This window comes from Mus caroli, unplaced genomic scaffold (assembly GCF_978045245.1).
Source record: "Mus caroli unplaced genomic scaffold, Mus_caroli_1 scaffold_19, whole genome shotgun sequence".
Taxonomy (NCBI): domain Eukaryota; kingdom Metazoa; phylum Chordata; class Mammalia; order Rodentia; family Muridae; genus Mus; species Mus caroli.
In genome coordinates, this window is record NW_028227274.1 from 78764975 (window position 1) to 78782899 (window position 17925).

The 17925-nt window shown below is 50.0% G+C and overlaps 1 protein-coding gene across 3 annotated transcripts in view; it reads right to left on the minus strand.

Moving 5' to 3' along the window:
• Positions 1-239: 239 nt before the first annotated feature.
• Positions 240-17925, minus strand: part of Nfatc1 (nuclear factor of activated T cells 1) — a 106455-nt gene continuing 88769 nt past the window's right edge. For all 3 annotated transcript variants that reach the window (XM_029471871.2, XM_029471870.2, XM_021150633.3), the window contains exon 10: positions 240-2012. In XM_029471871.2, coding sequence (XP_029327731.1) covers positions 2010-2012 — 3 coding nt within the window. In that variant the 3' untranslated portion in view covers positions 240-2009. The remainder of the gene's footprint in view (positions 2013-17925) is intronic.

The window sequence follows — 17925 nt, forward strand, 5'->3', positions numbered from 1 at the left end:
TTTTGGAGTGCTTTGTTTACAATGTCCCGAGAACACCACCAAACATCCACTCTCTCTCAGGAAGAGCAAGACACACTTCTTTCTTCCTGTGTTTAGATGACACAGAAACAGCCAGAGCCATGTTGCAAAGCACTTGTTACAGAGCCCTATGTTCGCTCACAATGTAGCAGAGTGACCCACAACCACTCTCACACAGACTGCCCAGCAAAAAAAAAAAAAAAAAAAAGGAAAAAAAGGGAAAAAAGAAAAAAAATACTGCTTTATTGGATCCATCTCCTAACTACAAAGATAGCTGACACAGATATCAAACGCTTGCTTTCAGATGACAGTCTACTAAGAATGTTTCATGCAACTCCATGATGCTAATAAACATGGGGTACAGATGAGAGGCAGGCGGGAGGCAGCCTGCAGGCGGCCAGGAGCTATGTCTGTACAAGGCAGCTCGCGCCAGCTCTTCACAGTCGTGCGAAATCGTTCAGTATGACTTTCAGACAGTCGTTTCTTTCTGTGAATTGGGAAAGGTAAGCCACCATCGTACAGACAGACATTTTAAAGATGCATCTTCCTGTGAGAGAGCTTTTCCTGTCATGAGTCCATCTGTCTGGGAGTAACTTCAAACTTCCAGCCACAGGTGCAATTCAGGCATGTTCCATAAGGGGGCATTAACTCCTAAGGCACGATCATTAAACATGTTTTAATTAAACCATGCTTTTTTTGGTTATAAGAAATAATAGGTCACTGCTAGTAACTGAAATAAGCAGCTAATTACACAGAGCGGATACCAGCTTATCTGTTACCAGTAACCAATCTGAAAACGCACGGTTCACAGACTGCAGTTAGAAACGTTGTTTTTTGGTAATTGTTTTCTTAGATGAAGCAGAGAGCTATAAGGCTTCTGTGAAATAATAATCTTATAATTGAACAAATATATTACACTCCTTCTGTAATGGTTATTTACAGCCACTTTCAGATTTTGCCATTTGGTAGCCGATGGGCATTTGAGCACAGCTCTAGAGTGCTCAGTCACTGATGGAAGGACAGACCATGATGGTGGGAAGCCGGGTCTGGACTCTGAGGTGCACTCTCAAGGTGGATACTGGTTATTGCTAACATAGAAGGAAGGCCCCTGGTGGGCATAGACTGCTCATTGCCACCTCTGTCCTTGGACATCTATACATAAATATATGCCTATATGTACATGCATGCAAACACAAGCTCTGTCCTGTAGCAGGCAGGTTTTGTTCTGTCCAGGACCCTGTCTTGTGCTGTTCGACTTCCTTCACTATGTTCAAAGCTGGATTAAGAACAAGAATCCTAGCATGCTATTAATAACAGACCTGTGGTTTCAGTCACACAGAGGAGGGGGCTGACTATGAGAGAGCTGAGAAGACAGGCTGGAAGACCTCTAAAATGCACTGGATAAGGCAGGCAAATTGTGTAGGGCAGCCAGAAAAGCTAGAGATAAGCAGGAGGCTCTTCAGAATCCTATCAATTAATACAAAAGATAAAGCCTCCTAAGGACGAGTTCTTTAATAGCTTTGGCTCCCACAAATACTCTCATGGTAGGAAATTCAGTGTTCACTTCCATATGCCCTGGTGTGGTCAGACTAAATAAGGCACTTCCAGTGTTTTGATCCAGTGGGCAGGAGGGTCAGGCTTGGGGCCAGTCTGCCACACGGTGGACCAGCGTCTGCCCCTGGCATCACTGGCCAGCCCTTCTCCTTTTGTGAGATGGTGTTTCTTTCAGGAGATGCAGCGGGCCCCTCTCCCGCTCCTCCGTCCTTGTTGGAGAGCTACTTCTTCAGACATAAGCTCCTCGCGTTCCGTTCGTTCGGTAAGTTGGGATTTCTGAGTGGTACCAGATGTGGGTCCAGTTTATCTCATCAAAGTCTCGCTTGCTGAAGCGCGGTTGTCTGCACTGAGCCAACTCCTCACAGCTTCTGCCAGCTCCGATGTGCTGAATTAGGAGTGGGGGATCGTGCTGGAGAGGTCGTTACGTATGATCTCATTTACTGCAAGAAAACGAGAGGAGAGAGTATTAGGGAAATGGTACCTTACTGCCAGCCTCCAAGTCAATAGCAGGGGTGCCAACAACTACATTTCTAATGGGTTATATTCCGTCTGTGACGCTTCGATGCCACAGAACACCATCTCCAGGACGGGAGTCAACTCCAGGATGTTCCATAAGTTTGTAAAACAAAACATTGACACACCATAACATCTCCTGGAACGTGCTCAGTGGGGGAGACAGAAGGTACTGAGACCTAACATGGCGGTGGGCCTCCCTTTGTGGTACTTCATTTGTTTTTCTGAAGAGGGTTAAGTCACACTGGTTCCCCACAGGCCAGTGATGGCCACTATCAGCGTGTGATTTTTGGCAGATGGACAGGAAATGAGAGAAGCTAGCTAGCAAACAGCACAACATCCCTCCCTCTCCACCCTGCCTCTCTCTGCCCAGCCACCTGATCCACACTGAGATAGGAAATGTCACTGGGCGGCTGTCACCACGTCCCATTTTTCTAACAGAGTTGGAAGGCAGGGCACCCATGCTGACGTCACGGAACCGCCTGGGCTTCCCTTCCCCATGGGCTGGAGCCCCCGCCTGCACCTAGATAAGCCCCTGGAGCTCACCCTTGGAGGCCCCAGCCTGTCTGAGGACGCTTCCTGGAGCCATCAGGGGGCGTGCGCTTCATCGCCACTCCCTTCCCTAAGCTGCCTTTCAACACCCCTTCCTCAGCAGTAGTTTTAAGAATAACAATAACAGAACAACGCAGTTGGGGGAACCAGGAATTGTGTCATGAGAACTGATAGCAGGAGGAAGCCTGGCGGCTCGCCCCAAAAAGGCTGCCTGGCAAGAGACTTATAACCTCGAGGCTCCCTGTACCAGAGCCACGCCGCTCCAGGACGCCCCGGTGGTTTTGCTGCTCCTGGGACTGTTCCCTCAAAAGTCACACTTACAGATAGGCACCATGGCTGCTTCCTGGTCAGCTTCTTGGGGGTGGGGTGGGGCAGCGGGCACTCCTGGGCGCCTCTGTGGAGCTCCAGGATTGATCCTTGACCACAGCACCAAGCGCACTGTGGAGAGGGCCCACCCTTTGGTGTGGAAAATACCAGAAGGCAGGCACGCTCCCTCTGGCCCTGTGACTTCTCAGCCACTAATGAGGAATAACAAGGCCCAGGTGCTCACAGGCTGGTCTGGGACCAGCAATCAGGACTCAACTTGTCCCTGGAGTGCGCCCTGGGAGCTCCTTAGCTACCAGCATTTTCCATGATACTGGAGTGTGGGTGCGGGGCGTCTGCACAGCCCTGAGAAGCAGCTAGGCAGCAGGGACCCCAGGAGGACCAAGGGTTGTCTGCTCTATGCAGTACACGCCACTGTCAAAGGGCTCTCCTGAGGCCCTCCTGAGTCCAAGCGGCGTTTCTCACTCTTCTCTTGCCAACCTCTTGAGCTTCATGTTTGGCTCCCCAGCAGAGGTCAGGGATACCCGGCATTAAGAGGCGGTTAGCTCTTCTTCCCCTTCCACTAGCACAGCCCTCCTTGTAAGAGGCGCCTGTCTAATTTATATTCAACTTCTTCAGAGTCAAATCAAAGAAGAGCTGACAAAGAAAGACCACATATTTCATTTCTTTAGGGGTTCTCTCTCTCTCTTTCATGGTGAAAAATGACTTGCTTGAAATTAGGATTTCTTGGGGCCAAGTCAGAAGGGCTTAGATACTTGATGAAGCACAGAGCTATGTGCAGAGGCTGTCTGTGTGGAGGTGGAGACAAGCCGCAGCAACCTCCACTGTGCCACACCCATCTTTGTTCCGGTGACAGCTTCGTCTGACTGCCAGGGAGCCCCATTTGTCTCACACTGTCCCCAAGCCTTGAGAGCACCAGGATTCTGAGTGGACAAGCACTCTCACCTGGGGGTCTGGACTGTCTCTGAGCAGCAGGTGGACATGTGGGGCTGGGAAAGATGTGTGTAGAGTATGAAATGCCAAGACTAGGAGCAGAGCTGCCGTTCAGAGGCAGAAGTGGTTTCATGTGCTCCAGATACATTTTAACTGGACGCTGTGCAAGAAGCCAGACATCATTCAAACATACTACACGGAGAGAACCCGCATTGTGTTGCCCATTTAAGTGGTAGGACTGATGGACCAACAGACCGATCCTCCCATTAGCGGTGCTTAATGGTGAAGGGGAGTCTGAAGAATAGTAACAAGAGAAGGAGGTGTGAAGAGAAAGGTTGAGACAAATGAGGCAAGCCTGCGGTGTAGTGACAAGAAGGGGGGGATGTGAGGAGCAACGGTGGTGAGGAGAGCCGGGAAAGCATGAGGAGCGACAAGGTAGGGTGGCAGGGGCTGAACACAAGGTTCAGGGAGTAAGAGGGCATACTGCTCAAGTGTGAAGACTGGAGTTCAAATCCTCAGCACAGCACACACATGTTAAAGAGCCAGGTGTGGCTGCGTACCTGTAATCCCAGCAGTGTGGGGCACAGGGTCAGGAAGATCACAGGGACTGGATAGCTGCCAGTCAAGGTCAGGTGATAGGACCCTATTTCACAGGAGTGAGGTGGAGATGAAGAGGGATGCCCTAATCTTCCTCTGGCCTCCACACATGCCATAGGCATGCACCCATACACACATTTTATCTCTCTGTTTCTCTCTCTCTCTCTCTCTCCACACACACACATACACACACACATATCCTTGTCTCTGTCTTTCTGTCTCTTTCTCTCACACATACATACATATGTACATCTTTGTCTCTCTCTGTTTCTGTCTCTTTGTCTCACACACACATATACATCTTTGTCTCTGTCTCCCTCTCTGTCACTGTCTCTGTCTCTCTCTGTCTCTCTGTCTCTCTCTCTCTCTCACACACACACACATGGAGGACGGAGGAGGAGTGTTGCTGATGAGAGAAGAGTGAGTCTGAGAAACACTAAGATATAAGACACAAGGAGCTCCGAGGAATCAGGACAATTTAAGAGAGAAGCCTGGGGGATCGAACAATGGGAAGAGAGAAGTCTGAGGAGTAACTGTGTGGCCTGAGGTAGGTGGTGGTGGTCCATGAGAGATGGTTGAGGATGTGGTAACAATGTGGCAAAAAGGTCCGAAGAGCAATCACGATGGATGGGAATTCTGAGGGATGAGGATGACGGGTGGTCAGGCATTGAGCAGAGCAGCTGAGATGCTTCTGGGCCTGACAAGACCACAAGAAATGGCTTTGAAGGTAAAAGAGGAAGAAACATGAGGTGTGGGCTTTCCCCTGCTGTCCACTGGGGCACCTGAACCTCAAAGGGAGAGCCCTACTGAGAGATGGGAAATTACTCAGTGGTCGTCAGCCACACGGGTCCCCAGCTGGAGGCAGCAGTAAGCCACCAAATGTCTACTGGGCTTTCTTGTTTGGGGCTGAACACTGAGTTCTCAGGAGAGCTCAAGGCCTGTCGTTGTGCACCTGTTGTCTGGGTTCAGGTCACTGACCAGCTTGCCTGCCCCGATGCTTGTGGCTAGAAGTCTATCCTACTGTTCCCATCCCACTGTCCCCCTGACTTGCAGTGTCTAGTTAGGATCGTGACGTTCCACAATCACGCTCACACAAACATGCTCACACAAACATACTCCACAGTAAGACATTCCCCAGAGCTGCCTACGGGACTGAGTGGGACGTTGAAGATGGACACCTGCTTTCTAATGGCATCCCACTCTGCAGGGAGAGAGAGTGCTGCAACCATGAAATAAACGCCACAGGACTATTTATAGAACATGTCCGTGAAGTCACCTGTACTTTCATTTTATAGGTGGGTAAGGGACACACTGAGGTGGTATGGTTAACAGATGGCTGACCAATGACTGACACCCCCCCCTATTCTTTTCCTGACCAACCACTGACCCCCCATTCTTTCCCTGCCACCACTTTCTTTTCCATGAGGTCACCACCCGGGTCCCTGCCAGCCCACGTATCCCTGGTTCTGCTGGTTCCCTTGGGGTGGCTTTCTCTCTGATACAGCTGTGGTGATGACACCCACGAGTTCCCACCGTGTCTTCTCTCCACTGATAATTTCCATCTTCTTATTCAGCTTTTCCACTAACACGAAGGCATCTCTTTATAGAGGTGTTTTGAACTGCAGGTGACATGTGACCCTTACGACTTGCCTGAAAGAGGAACCTCTGCTCACTTAGTCAGATGTCCCCTAACAGGATGTGGCAAACTGTTAGACCACAATTCAATTTAATAAGTAAGAAGGTTTTTTCCCTTATATTTGATTTTCTTTAAAATGCTCCTAAGGTGGAAACTATTGTTTTTTTTTTTCTCCCTCTATGCGTGTGGCACTCTGAGTTGGTACCATAACCTGGGATGTGCCCACAGGCTGTGTGTGTCCCTATTCATCACATCTACACACCCACACTCACACCCTCCCCTGCGTGCATGCCTGGAATCGAGAGAAATGGAAAGTCAGCATTTTTTTTTTCTTCAAGTATAAAAACTAAAGAGTTGAAAGTGCAGGCGTAGCTCTCTGCCTGTGCTGGTAGCCCCTGGAAATCTTAAAAGAAGTTCTGAGCCTCGCACAGGGGCTTCTTGGCTGTGCAAATCACCCGCTAGGCAGAAGAAAGGTCCTCCCCAAGTGAGGTAGAGTCCTCCCCAAGTGAGGTAGAGTCCTCCCCCCCCCACCCCACCCCCACGTGAGACTACTGTGCTTTCCCACACTTTCAGGTGCCCAAGAGAGCCAGATCTTTGGTCACTTGTGGGTTTGTATGTAACTGCAGAGAAGACTGTAAGCCAACCAGTATTCCAAGAGCAGACACATGGCTGCCTCTAGCTCAGCCTCTGAAGGAGAAAGCTTTTCGGGAAAGTCTCTGAATTCCTGGTTTCTAGAGTCCAGGGAGGGCCTTCCGTCGTCATCGTAGTCAAGCTTTAAGGAATGAACAATTATTTTGGCCGTCATGTTTCACCTTTTGGGGGCGTCTAGGCTCCTGTCTGTACTGGGGAGGGGAGGTGCTTGTAGCAATCATCCGAGAGAAAAAGGCAGATATAAAGTAACCAGTTTGAACCATTGTTCTTTTATGGAGAGACTCCAAAGAAGGTCAAGTGGTTATTGTTGCCAGTGATGACGCTGTGACCCCTGGAGCTGGAGCTGGGTCTGTGCTGCCTGTGTTCCCGCGCAAAGTCCACAGGGTTAGATGAGAATTTTAAAAAGTCCACCGCAGCAGGAAACTCAGGAAAAGCCTAGATTGGTGGCTCAGGGCCCGCTGAGAAAGTGACAGAGAGCAAAAGGGGGGGTACAGGCTTCTGAGATCCTGTGGCCTCTTCCACCCTCCCAATTCTCTCTCCCTATCTCCTATCTTCAAGGTTTTATTTAACTTGCAGAGCTCCCCGAGGCACAGAGTCCCGGTCCTCTTTCCCTGCCAACTGCATCTCTTAAACTGGAACAAACCACAGAGTGCCCGCCATGCCCCTTATTGCCAGCTCATGGTGACCTCTGATGGGATAAAAAGCTGGGGCATTGGTTTGATTTAGTCAGCTCTCCCGTGCTTAGGTCAAAGGTAGGCAGACTGAGGTAGGCAATCAAAGGCCCACATGAAGCCTGAGCTGTCAAACAGTTCTAGAGTCAGCATCTCTCTTCTACTGGGCAGACAGCCAGTGAACAAATACACCCCAGAGATGCAGGTAGTTAAATTGGTGCTGAAGAGAATATGTTGCTAGCATCCTCTTTCATGAACTTCATTCGCACTGCTGTAGTGTGGAGGGGTTAAGTCCGACGGGTACACTCCTTGGCGTGAACAGTCGGGAATGAATTTGAAGGAAGCTTGAAAGGAAGGCTCTCACTGTACAGGATCCCACCATTTCTCAGTGGGAACACCTCTGCTTCCTGCCTCATTTTAAAACTTGACCTCTTCCAGATCTGCCCTTTGAGGGCTCAATTCAGTCCACCTCACACACCTTAGCAACAGTCCTGCAAACTGGCAACATAGGTGTTTGCTGTGGGACTCCACAGAGAGCAGCAAGGATCCCACTGTGAGTTGCAGCAGAAAGTAATGGTCCCAGAGGAAAGCCTGAGCTCTGACATCTAGTGTATCACCGAGATGCAGGATGTCCTGTGACCAGAATAGCGGTACCAAAGAACCCCAGGAAGAAGGTGAAACCTTAAGCCCACCATATGCCTGTGCGAAAATACCCTGGCACTGTTTGTAGTAAGCACAGCTCTACCACAGATTTCCTGAGAGCGCCTACAGGCTAGGTGGGGCCTCATTCAAACTCCAGTAACCAGTGAGAAGACCTTTCCTCAGAAAACCTGCCCTGGGTCTGGGAAAACAGCCCTGGGAGGTGTGGCAGTGAAGGCTGCAGCTGGCACCAGGCTCCCCCTGACCCCTTTTGTTTTAAAATATCCTTCAGGCATCTAATGGAGAAAGAAATGGCGCCTGAGTGAACGTCTCCAATCAGGGGTGATGGCTGCCTGCTTCCACTGCCTCGCTTCCCTCCTAAGTCATCTAATGTCCTCGAGTGGCCACCATGTATGGGATGACCAACTCATGAGGCTCATCTTGTGTGGCTCTCAGGAGCCGTCCTATGTCACTACGAATCTAACTTTGAAGACAAACCCTAGTGGTCAGGCTGGCTGGTCCTCAAGTGGATAGGGAAGGCAAGACAGGTGGGAAGCAGCCCACGGGTGTTCAGCTCCCAGACTGTCATGGGACGAGTGGTTGTGACTCCTCAGTGACTATAAGTATTTTCCAGGACAAAATGGTGGCGCATGCCCACCGCACTCATCCAAGTCCTCGGCTGTGACAGTCACAAGGGTGCTAGTGTTCTTTGGTGAATTTTTCTAGTTGCTGACTGTCAGGGGGAAAACGGAAAGGCCCCGGCAGAAGATTGGAAGTCACAAGGTCTGAATCGAATGCAAAGCAGGACAAAACCGCACTCCACAGCCAAGTCTGTGCACAGGGCTCAAAATGGCCACCCAAAGGTTGTCAGCCTCCCCTTGGGCTTGCATATGTTATCCTCCAGACTCCGAGCTGTGTACGGACATGTGTGTCTTGGTTATCAGAGCAAATATCCGTGCTTGGTTTTCAGGTCAGTGCTAAGGTTAGCTTTGTAAGCCTCTTTCTTGTCAGACGCAGCCATGAGATCTGGGCGAACTGGGAAAACGGTGATTTGACAGAGCTGAGCCGCCTTTACCTGGCCACCCACATGCCCACGAATTCCATTTGTCCCTCTTTCTTGGTGGGACTGTCTGAGGCTGAGCAGTGACCCAAACTCATTAAGAGGCCAGTTGAATTCCACCGCGCTGGGGAGGGGGCCGCCCACAGCCTGGGGAATGAGGAACCGGGAGAGACAGGTAAAAACATTTTGGGTGATATTCAGATGCCTGATTCTCACTCTCAGACACTAGATTCAAACGTAAAGAATTAGAATTCTGGTTCATCAACTTCAGGCCATGTGATGCGGTTGCTTTCGCATTTAAAACGTTTAATTAACATAGATAAGGGCCAGGCTTTTTCAAACCAAACCAAACTCCACAGCTGTGGTATCCAAACACTTTTCTCTGCTAACACAGACATTGCTCACTTAGTGACACAAAGCCTACCACCTCTTCACCAGTGACACCAGTGACACTGGCTCCAACCTGGAAAGGAACAGTGAGTGACTGCAGCCTCAGGAACCCAGGACCCTCAGCAGGGGCTGCCTGCAGGCACGAGGGCATCTTCTCTGAGTAGAGGGCTTTCCTCAGAGCTCTGTCTGCATCCTTTCCACGGAACCCCACAGCAGACCATGTTGGGGGCCCCATAGACCTTCCCAATGGGTTGACCCACTGCATAAATAAACACACACCACAAAAAGCCATGGTCACTTGCTGACTCCATTTTCCTCCGAGGGACAGAAAAAAAAATGCATGTTTTTCCCAGAGTTCTTCAATTGAGAATATTTTTATTTTTAAGAGAAGCCAAAATAACTCTGTAAAGAGTAAACCCAGACAGGAAGGGCATTCTCTCCCATTCCTATGACTAAAAGATAATTACAAAAAGTATCTGTTAACCTTCCCAGAAAATGCACCTTTAGCTAAAACCTGAGGCTAAACTTAGAGCCTGGAGCCTAAGAGGAGAGTGATTTAAGTGAGCAGAACCAGAAATACCTAAAGCTGGGTTCAATTCCTAAATAACCAACCTCTAACAAGCGTCTCGTATTGGCCGCCTCGAACGCTTACAATGTAACAGTTCTTGGAATGAGCGAGGCCTGTAATGACGGTGGTTGAAACTCTCTGTGAGCACACATTTCCGCTGCCTTAACTTTCATTTCCAGGGGGGATGCGACATGCATTTGCCTCTCTGTGTTCTCAGTGAGCTGCTGCGTGAAGAGTTCTTGCTGTTTCTAGATACTGTGTATACCGACTCTGGCCTTACATGAAGTACTGCATGACACAGGAGCTAAGGAAGAAACGGCCGTGTGAATTAGAGGTCAGAGGGCAGGAAGCCGGAGGAGGAGATGTGTTTATCCCACTGACAGCATACTGGAGCCATCCAGGGGTGGCTCGGGTCCACACTCCTAGAATTTTTAGATTTCTCCAGAAGGCATGGCCTCCTTGAGCAGTGGTTCTCAACCTGTGGGTCAAGACCCCTTTGGGAATTGCATCTCAGCTTTCCTGCATATCAGATCTCTACATTATGAGTTATTCACATTAGCAAAATGGCAGCTAGGAAGTAGCAACAAAACAAATGTATGGTTTGGGGTCATCACAGCACGAAGACCTGTATTAAAGGGTCGCAGCATGGGGGAAATTGAACACCTCTGCTCTAGAGAGTCTACGGTGGAGATGCTTTCACAAGTGCACACTTGGATCGGTCGCCATCCTGTGTCCAGCAGACTGCATGCACATAACTGCCCAGTAGCCGGGTCTGTGAACCAGGCAGGGGACACGAGTTATCAATGTGTGCCATGACCCCCTCAGCATGGAAAATGCACACTTTCAGCATGTCCGAATGTGGCCCGGAGATTCTGTTTTTCTCAAAGTTGCTTTGGGAAGCAGGGGTAAGTAGCCCAGCTTCTAAACTTTCATGAAAAAGCAGGCGGCCATCTTCCCTCTGTGTCCTGCGCCTATCTCGGCCTCCGCTTATTTTTATCTTTTAATCATAATAAGCCACCGCCACGGGGCTTGCTATTTTCGGAAGGGGAGAGAGGGACAGCGGAAGGACAAGTGACAACAAGTCACGGTTTTAATAAAACATGACCCTCCACCTGGAGCCGGGCTCGTGCTGACGGGCGCTGCTGCTCCGCGGGACTGTCAGCCGTTAAGACGGAATGATTTTCCTACCGTAGGTAGCCTGCTTCCCTATTTAGCCTGAAAACTCCCGAGCACGCAGACAGACGTGTGGAAACTCCAGCGGGGCTGGCCACGTGGCGGGAGATTCCACAGGCCTGGCCATCCAGCTGATGCAGGCTGGAGAATGTTTCCATATCATCTGCGCTGCTCTTATATCTGTGCCAAGCTCCGTTCAGCAATTACTCAACAGCATCATTAAGCCACCAGCAATTCCTTTTTTTTTTTTTCCAGGGCTTTCCTGGTGTTGTTAGAAAACACAAAACACATATCTCCCCAAATTATGAAATTACCATTCAACAGAATTAACGGAATTGAAAAAGAAAACAAAACCAAACCCCACAAAAAAAAAATTTAAGTGAAACTAAAGTCTATGACCCCGAAGAGAGAGCGACCAGTATGAATTTCCACTTTAGCTTCTTCAAATTGCTCTGGCCTGTTCAGCACAGGCCAGGGTCTTGGCACAAGGGCAATGGCAGGCTCTCTTTCCTTCTTGGCACATCGGAAGACACAGTGGGATTCACAGGGTGCTGTTTTGAAATATGGAGTGAGAAGAAGTCAAGGTAGCTGCACCCCAGTAGCCTGAACCCCACCTGGAGCTTGGGGAGACCCCAGCTCAGTGTCCTCAGCAGCGGTAAGTGTGAGGCCTCAGGTGCTGGGTTTTAGAAAGTCTGCTGTCAGCAAAGCAGACAGCTCTAGACTGCCTGTTTCCTATGCTTACTGGAGGTAGGGCCTGCTTCACTTGACCTTGAACTAGAGCCTCAGATTATCTAAGAGGTTATCAGTAATTCTGTCAGGGGTGATCACTTTCTTTCTGGTAAGCAAATAAGTCACTTACAAAAAGATGCAGAGAAAGACTTTGGGATTTGATGTTGAACAACCCAGCAGCCCTGGCCTTTGGCAGGGCAGATGAAGTAGGCGCATGTCTGTCCTTGGTGTGGGAACCTGACTTACTGGTCATATGTTGGTTGGGACCACTCTCATTTGAAGGTTAGCGCCTCTCCAAGAAGACACCAGAGTGCTGAGGAGATGTCAGTAAAGTGCTTGTCATGCAAGTGTGAGGACATGAGTTCAAACCCCAGGACCCCACAAATAGGGTGTGCACCAGATGTTGAGGTGAAGAGTCAGAGACAGGAGGGTGCCTGGGGTTCACTAGTCAACCAGAAAGTCCAGGCCAGTGAGAGACTCTCTCTCTCAAAAAAGCAAAGCTGGTGGCTCCTGAGAAATGACACCTCAGATTGACTCCTGACATGTGCACGCACACACATGTGCGCACACACACACACACACACACACACACACACTGATTGGTAACACACATCTACTTCTTCATCTACCTCTTGATGTAACTGACCCACTCCCCATGAGGTGAAGGCGATGTCGGTGCCACACCTGCAACTTTTAGGACCTGGCACTGCCCTATGGCTTGACACCCTCCGCCTTTCTGAGCCACGGGCCCCCTGCTCCTCATAGTGACCTGGGCTGGGGGACTCTGCTCCATCCATGCCTTCTACGAGCATGAGGAAAGTCAGAGCACTCATGGGTCCTGACTGATCCATCCTCCTGTTGCTGTCCACAGAGGAGATCAGGAGAGCCTGAAACTGTGTCTGTTCTTATGTCTCAGCAAGATGTCCTAAACACATTTCTCCTCTGCTGCCCCACAGGAGGCCAAACGCATGCCCTCCAGGAAAACACATTTTCCATTTTCCTCACTTTCAAAATGTGCCAGACATTGCCCAAATCCCAGGAAGCGATGATGAGTTTGTTTCATTTTTCTTTACTTATAGTTTACATGTATGAGTGTTTTGCCTGCGTGTGTCTCTGTACCACATGCGTGCAGTACCTGCGGAAGCCAGAAGAAGGTATCAGATTCCCTGGGACTGGTGTTGCATATACTTGTGAGCAGCCATGTAGGTGTTGGGAATCTGGAAGAGCAGCCAGTGCTCGTAACCGCGGAGCCATGTCTCTGGCCTCATGAATTGGTTTCTTAAAAACTGAAATCTCGAGGCTGAAGGTGATGTTCTGGCTGAGGTTTGGGGATGTGTGATGACTCTCTCTCGGGATGTGGGAGCAGACGGTACTGGGGAAGGAGGATGGGTGAGCGCAAAGGCTGAAGAGGCTGCTGACTTCCCCAAGAGATCTCAATCCCGGTACAAAGACTAAGCTGAGCAGGACACTGCTACCCTCCAGCCCCACAGCTTTAGAGCCTGACACACATACTGACTGCAGAGATTCCAAGCCCTGGGACTGTCTGAAGCCACCACTCATCCACGTAGCATGAGTCACCTCAGAGCGGGAGTTGGGCCTGATTGCTGAGTCTGTGGGGGTTGACATAGCTTGCCTGGGCCTTCCTCGGACACCGAAACGGGCATTCAAATGATGCTCATGCAGATCTCACTTCCTAGTCCCATCTTGAGTGAGCAGCGTGGGTTTTATGGAGCTGTTTTTTGAACATATTACTACTTCAACTCCTGCCTCTTAGGCAAAGGCCCTGTGGACCCATGCAGCCAAGAGGCACAGGATGTATGTGTGGGTTCATCGGACGTCCACAGTAAGGGTATTCATAGCAAGTGGCCATTTTATTCCACTTTTCTGGGGTTGGAGAGTGTGGCCCTCTTTCTTGGGCTTCCTTAATGCTAGGACTACAGGCATGTGCCACCATAGCTGTCTGTTTTCATAAAGTAACTGGACATAGAGTCTCATTATTCTTATGCACTGAGTAGACTAGAACACACTATGTCGACCAGGCTGGCCTCAAACCCACAGAGACCTGTCTGCCTTTGCCTCGTGAGTGTTGGGACTGAAGGTATATATCACCATCTCCAGCTCGTGAGCCCATCTTTACCTCCTCCCAGGGGCTTGGGTTCAATCTCAGCTAAAGTCCAGATGGCTGTGGTTATACCTTGGGGTGCAGAACTTCCTGTCTAAGAGAACTCGCCCCCGCCCCCCCCCCCCAGGCCTGGCAGCCCCAGGCTCCCTGTCTTTCTCTCTCATCACTAGGGGTAGAGAAGGAGGGCTCCTCATCTCTGGCTGTGACTTTCCTTCACCCTGACTAGTGGGTTTCTGCTGATGTCCCTGCAGGCTCCAGCGGTATATCAAGCTCTTCTATCTGAGCTTGGATAGGTTACAATCCTTTGCCAAGGGATCCCTCCTATATTGACTCCTACCAAGGCTGCTCCTTCCTGGGCCACAGCCAGGCACCCCAGGATACAACTTGTGTATCCTGCTCAGCTCTGCAGGCTGCCCTCCAGCACCCAGATGTAGGGCACTTCTCTCCCTGTACAGCTTCTGCTTGTTTTATGGTACCTAGGACACCATGTTGTTATGGTACCTTTCTGGCCATCTTCAAAGGCTGCCCATCCCCCATGCCTGATCCTCATATTCTCATAAGCCCCTATGACAGGACACCTCAGGGATCCTGTGTGCCCCTCTATGCCCTACTGGAAGCCACTTGGAAGGCAAATTGGCCCAGCCACCAACTGCTGGGCAAACGTGACCTGTCACAGTCCCTGCTTCATTATTCTGAGACCTGTACAGAAAGCAGAGACTGCTAACTTGGAAATCGAGGAGAGGGAAGGAAGAGTCAGAAACAAGCAGGCAAGAGAGAGACCCTGTGATCTTGAGCACATATTGACCCTGGAGTGAGAAAAAAAAATTGCCAAGATTGAATTTTTTGTATTGATTATCCAATTATTAATCTTTACAGAGGTTATTCCAACACAGCACATAATGAGCAATTCATCAAAGTATATTAGGTGCCGTGGAGGTTGCATTCGGTAGAAAGGGCCATTAAGTTCTTTGTAATTGCACATTACTGGAGCCTTCCTCAGACCTAAATCAAATCAACAGAACCGGCCGGTGTGCACCTGCTCTAATTGACTCTGTGTGCTAATGCACGCCACTAGCAACTGTCCAACACCAGGCCTCAATGCAGGACCCTGGCTCCCAAAGATCATGGGTCTTAAGGATCATCTCCAGCCCTAGCTATAGGGCAAGCCTTGTCTGAGCACGGGTCTCAGGGACCAGTGAGACATCACATGGAGGGGCCCTAGGCTGGAACATACATTGCCCTGAAAGCTTCCTACACCTCATCCACTGCTCCTAGATTTATCAGCCTGCTTGGAGAGGGCCAGTCCCCAGAGCCACCTTCACCACAGCCCCCACCCCTGAGCCAACAGGGATCTGGGGCCAGCGGGCGATGGTGGTCTTCTGGGAAGCCCACCCACCCATCCAGCATGCCTGTTTTGTTGCGATCTCAGATCGTTCATATCCAAAGCTGGGAGCTTGACCCTAATCTTGACTCATGGGGACAGTGAGTATAGCCCTCCCTGTCACCTATTGTTCAGGTTTTGGGTGTGGAACTTCTAAACTAGTCTCATTATCTCCACCTAGCTTCCAGAGGGGTCAGAGATCCGACAGTCTCATAGACCTACAATGGTGATGTCAAAGGGGCTTGAGCAGTGTGTGTGTGCGTGTGTGCGTGTGTGTGTGTGTGGGGGGGGGTGCACATAAATACATGCAGAGGCCAGAGGATAATCTCAGCTATCATTCCTGAATGCCATCAACTTATTTTGAGACAGGGTCCCTTATTGGCTGGAAACTTGCCAAGCGAGCCAGGTTGGCTGGCTAGTGAACTCCAGGCATCCATCCGTCTGTCTGTCTGCCTCCCTAGTGCTGGAATGACAGGGATCTCCATGAGCCTCCGTGTTACGAGGGCACTGGGGACCGAACTCGGATCCTCTCCACAAGTGCTTAACTGACCGAGCTCTCTCTCAGGATTGGATTTTGGTTTTGTAACTGATATGTAATGACAGCACTTGTTTGTGGGCCACTTTGTCTGTGGGCACAATATAGGCAACAGTACAGGGGTGAAGTCAGGGCTGCAGCAGATCTTCCTTGAGGCTTGGAACCAGAAGCAGAGTAGGGCTTCACAATCCATCTATCTGCTTAAGCTGGTGCAGTCACCACCCCATCATCTATCATCTATGTAGTGCCTCCATTTGTGGAATTTCTCCTGAAGGCCTCCTGGCAGTGTTCTCTGATTTTAGCATTCCCCGCTCCCTTAAATTTGATCTCCGAGGAACCTTAAACACACCTTCAGAATAAAGACGAACATACAGAGAGCAAACGATTACTAGTTCACAGGCTACCTGGACTTGGCCTGAGGTCCAGAGATCCAGAGGCATTCTGAGAGGCTTTGTGAGTAGGCTGCCTTGGCCTAGGTAGCATAGGGGTTTCCACAGGCCACACACAGTGAGTGGCTAGCTGCCCTGACTGAGATCCAGTGAGAAGACAGGGATCTCTGAGGAGACAGGGGAGATAGGAGTACCCCAAGTGAGGAAACAAACTTTGAATGTAGGTACTCCTGGGTAAGGAGAGAAGGGAGACAGGGAAGTAAAGGCAAAGAAGACAGGGAAAAATGAGACCATCTACACCCGCCTGCACCCCCCCACACTATGTATGGAGACAGAGTCTAGGAGAGGAGTCAGGGCATGGGGAGTTCAGTCTCCTTTGCCCCTTCTTCACAAACTGGAGACACCAACTCAAGGTTTGTTCACATATAGAAGCATGGTTAGATGATCTGTCAGAGATCTCTGAGTGAATCAAGTCCTGGCCATCAGGCAGAATAAAGAGAAACCCATGTCTGCACAGATCCTGTGGGCAGCAAGGCATGAGGAAAGTCCCGGAGCCTTCTCCTAGCTTCCAGATGAGTACACAAGGCATTTGCTGAGCTGCAAGCCCACCTCTGACCCATGGCCAGATCCCTGTCTGACGGGTCAGCTCTCAGCTTGCCCAACTCGTAGGTATCAGAGAGGTGGCAACCTGGGCCCAGAACCAGCTGTGAGAGGAGCTGAGTCCATCCATGGCTGGTGCCTCAGGAACATTAGCACATTATGAACGGAAGGTCACGAACCCCATTTCCAGCTTGGCCTTTGAAAGCAGAGAAACAGGAAGCAGAAGGAGGAGACAGGAAGTGGCTTGCTGGGGAAGGGAGCACAAGGGTCTCGTGTGGAGGCCAGCACCTCTGGCTTGGAACTCAGGTAAGAAGCCCATTCCCACCACACCTCCCAAGAGATGTTCTTTACATGAATGAATCTGCCGACCTCTGTCCACATGTGCTGGGCACCATGACAGGAGACAGCATGAAAGCTGGAAAGCTGGTCCTCAGTTCTGGGAAAACACTGTTTCCATTCATCAAGAGAAAGATACTCTTCAATCAATCAAGTCAATCAATCAATCGATCGAATGTTACAGTTAATATGATGATGAAAGAAATGGTGTGGGAGAAGGAGAGAGAGGAGGGAGGAAGGGCAAGAGTCAGAGAGGTAGGAACAGAGAGACAGCAATAAAGAGACAGTAAGAGATACAAGGAAAGGGGAATAGAGTCAGAGACAAGATATAGGGGGAAGAAGCAAATGGAGAGAGACAAAGAGACAGAGACAGAGATGCAGAGAGGGACTGAGAGGGACAGAGAGACAGAGAGAGACTGAGAGAGACAGAGACACCAACAGAGACAGAGACAGACAGAGACACAGAGAGACATAGAGATACAGAGACAGACAGGGAGAGACAGAGACACAGAGAGAGACAGAGACACAGAGAGAGACAGAGAGGGAAAAAGGGA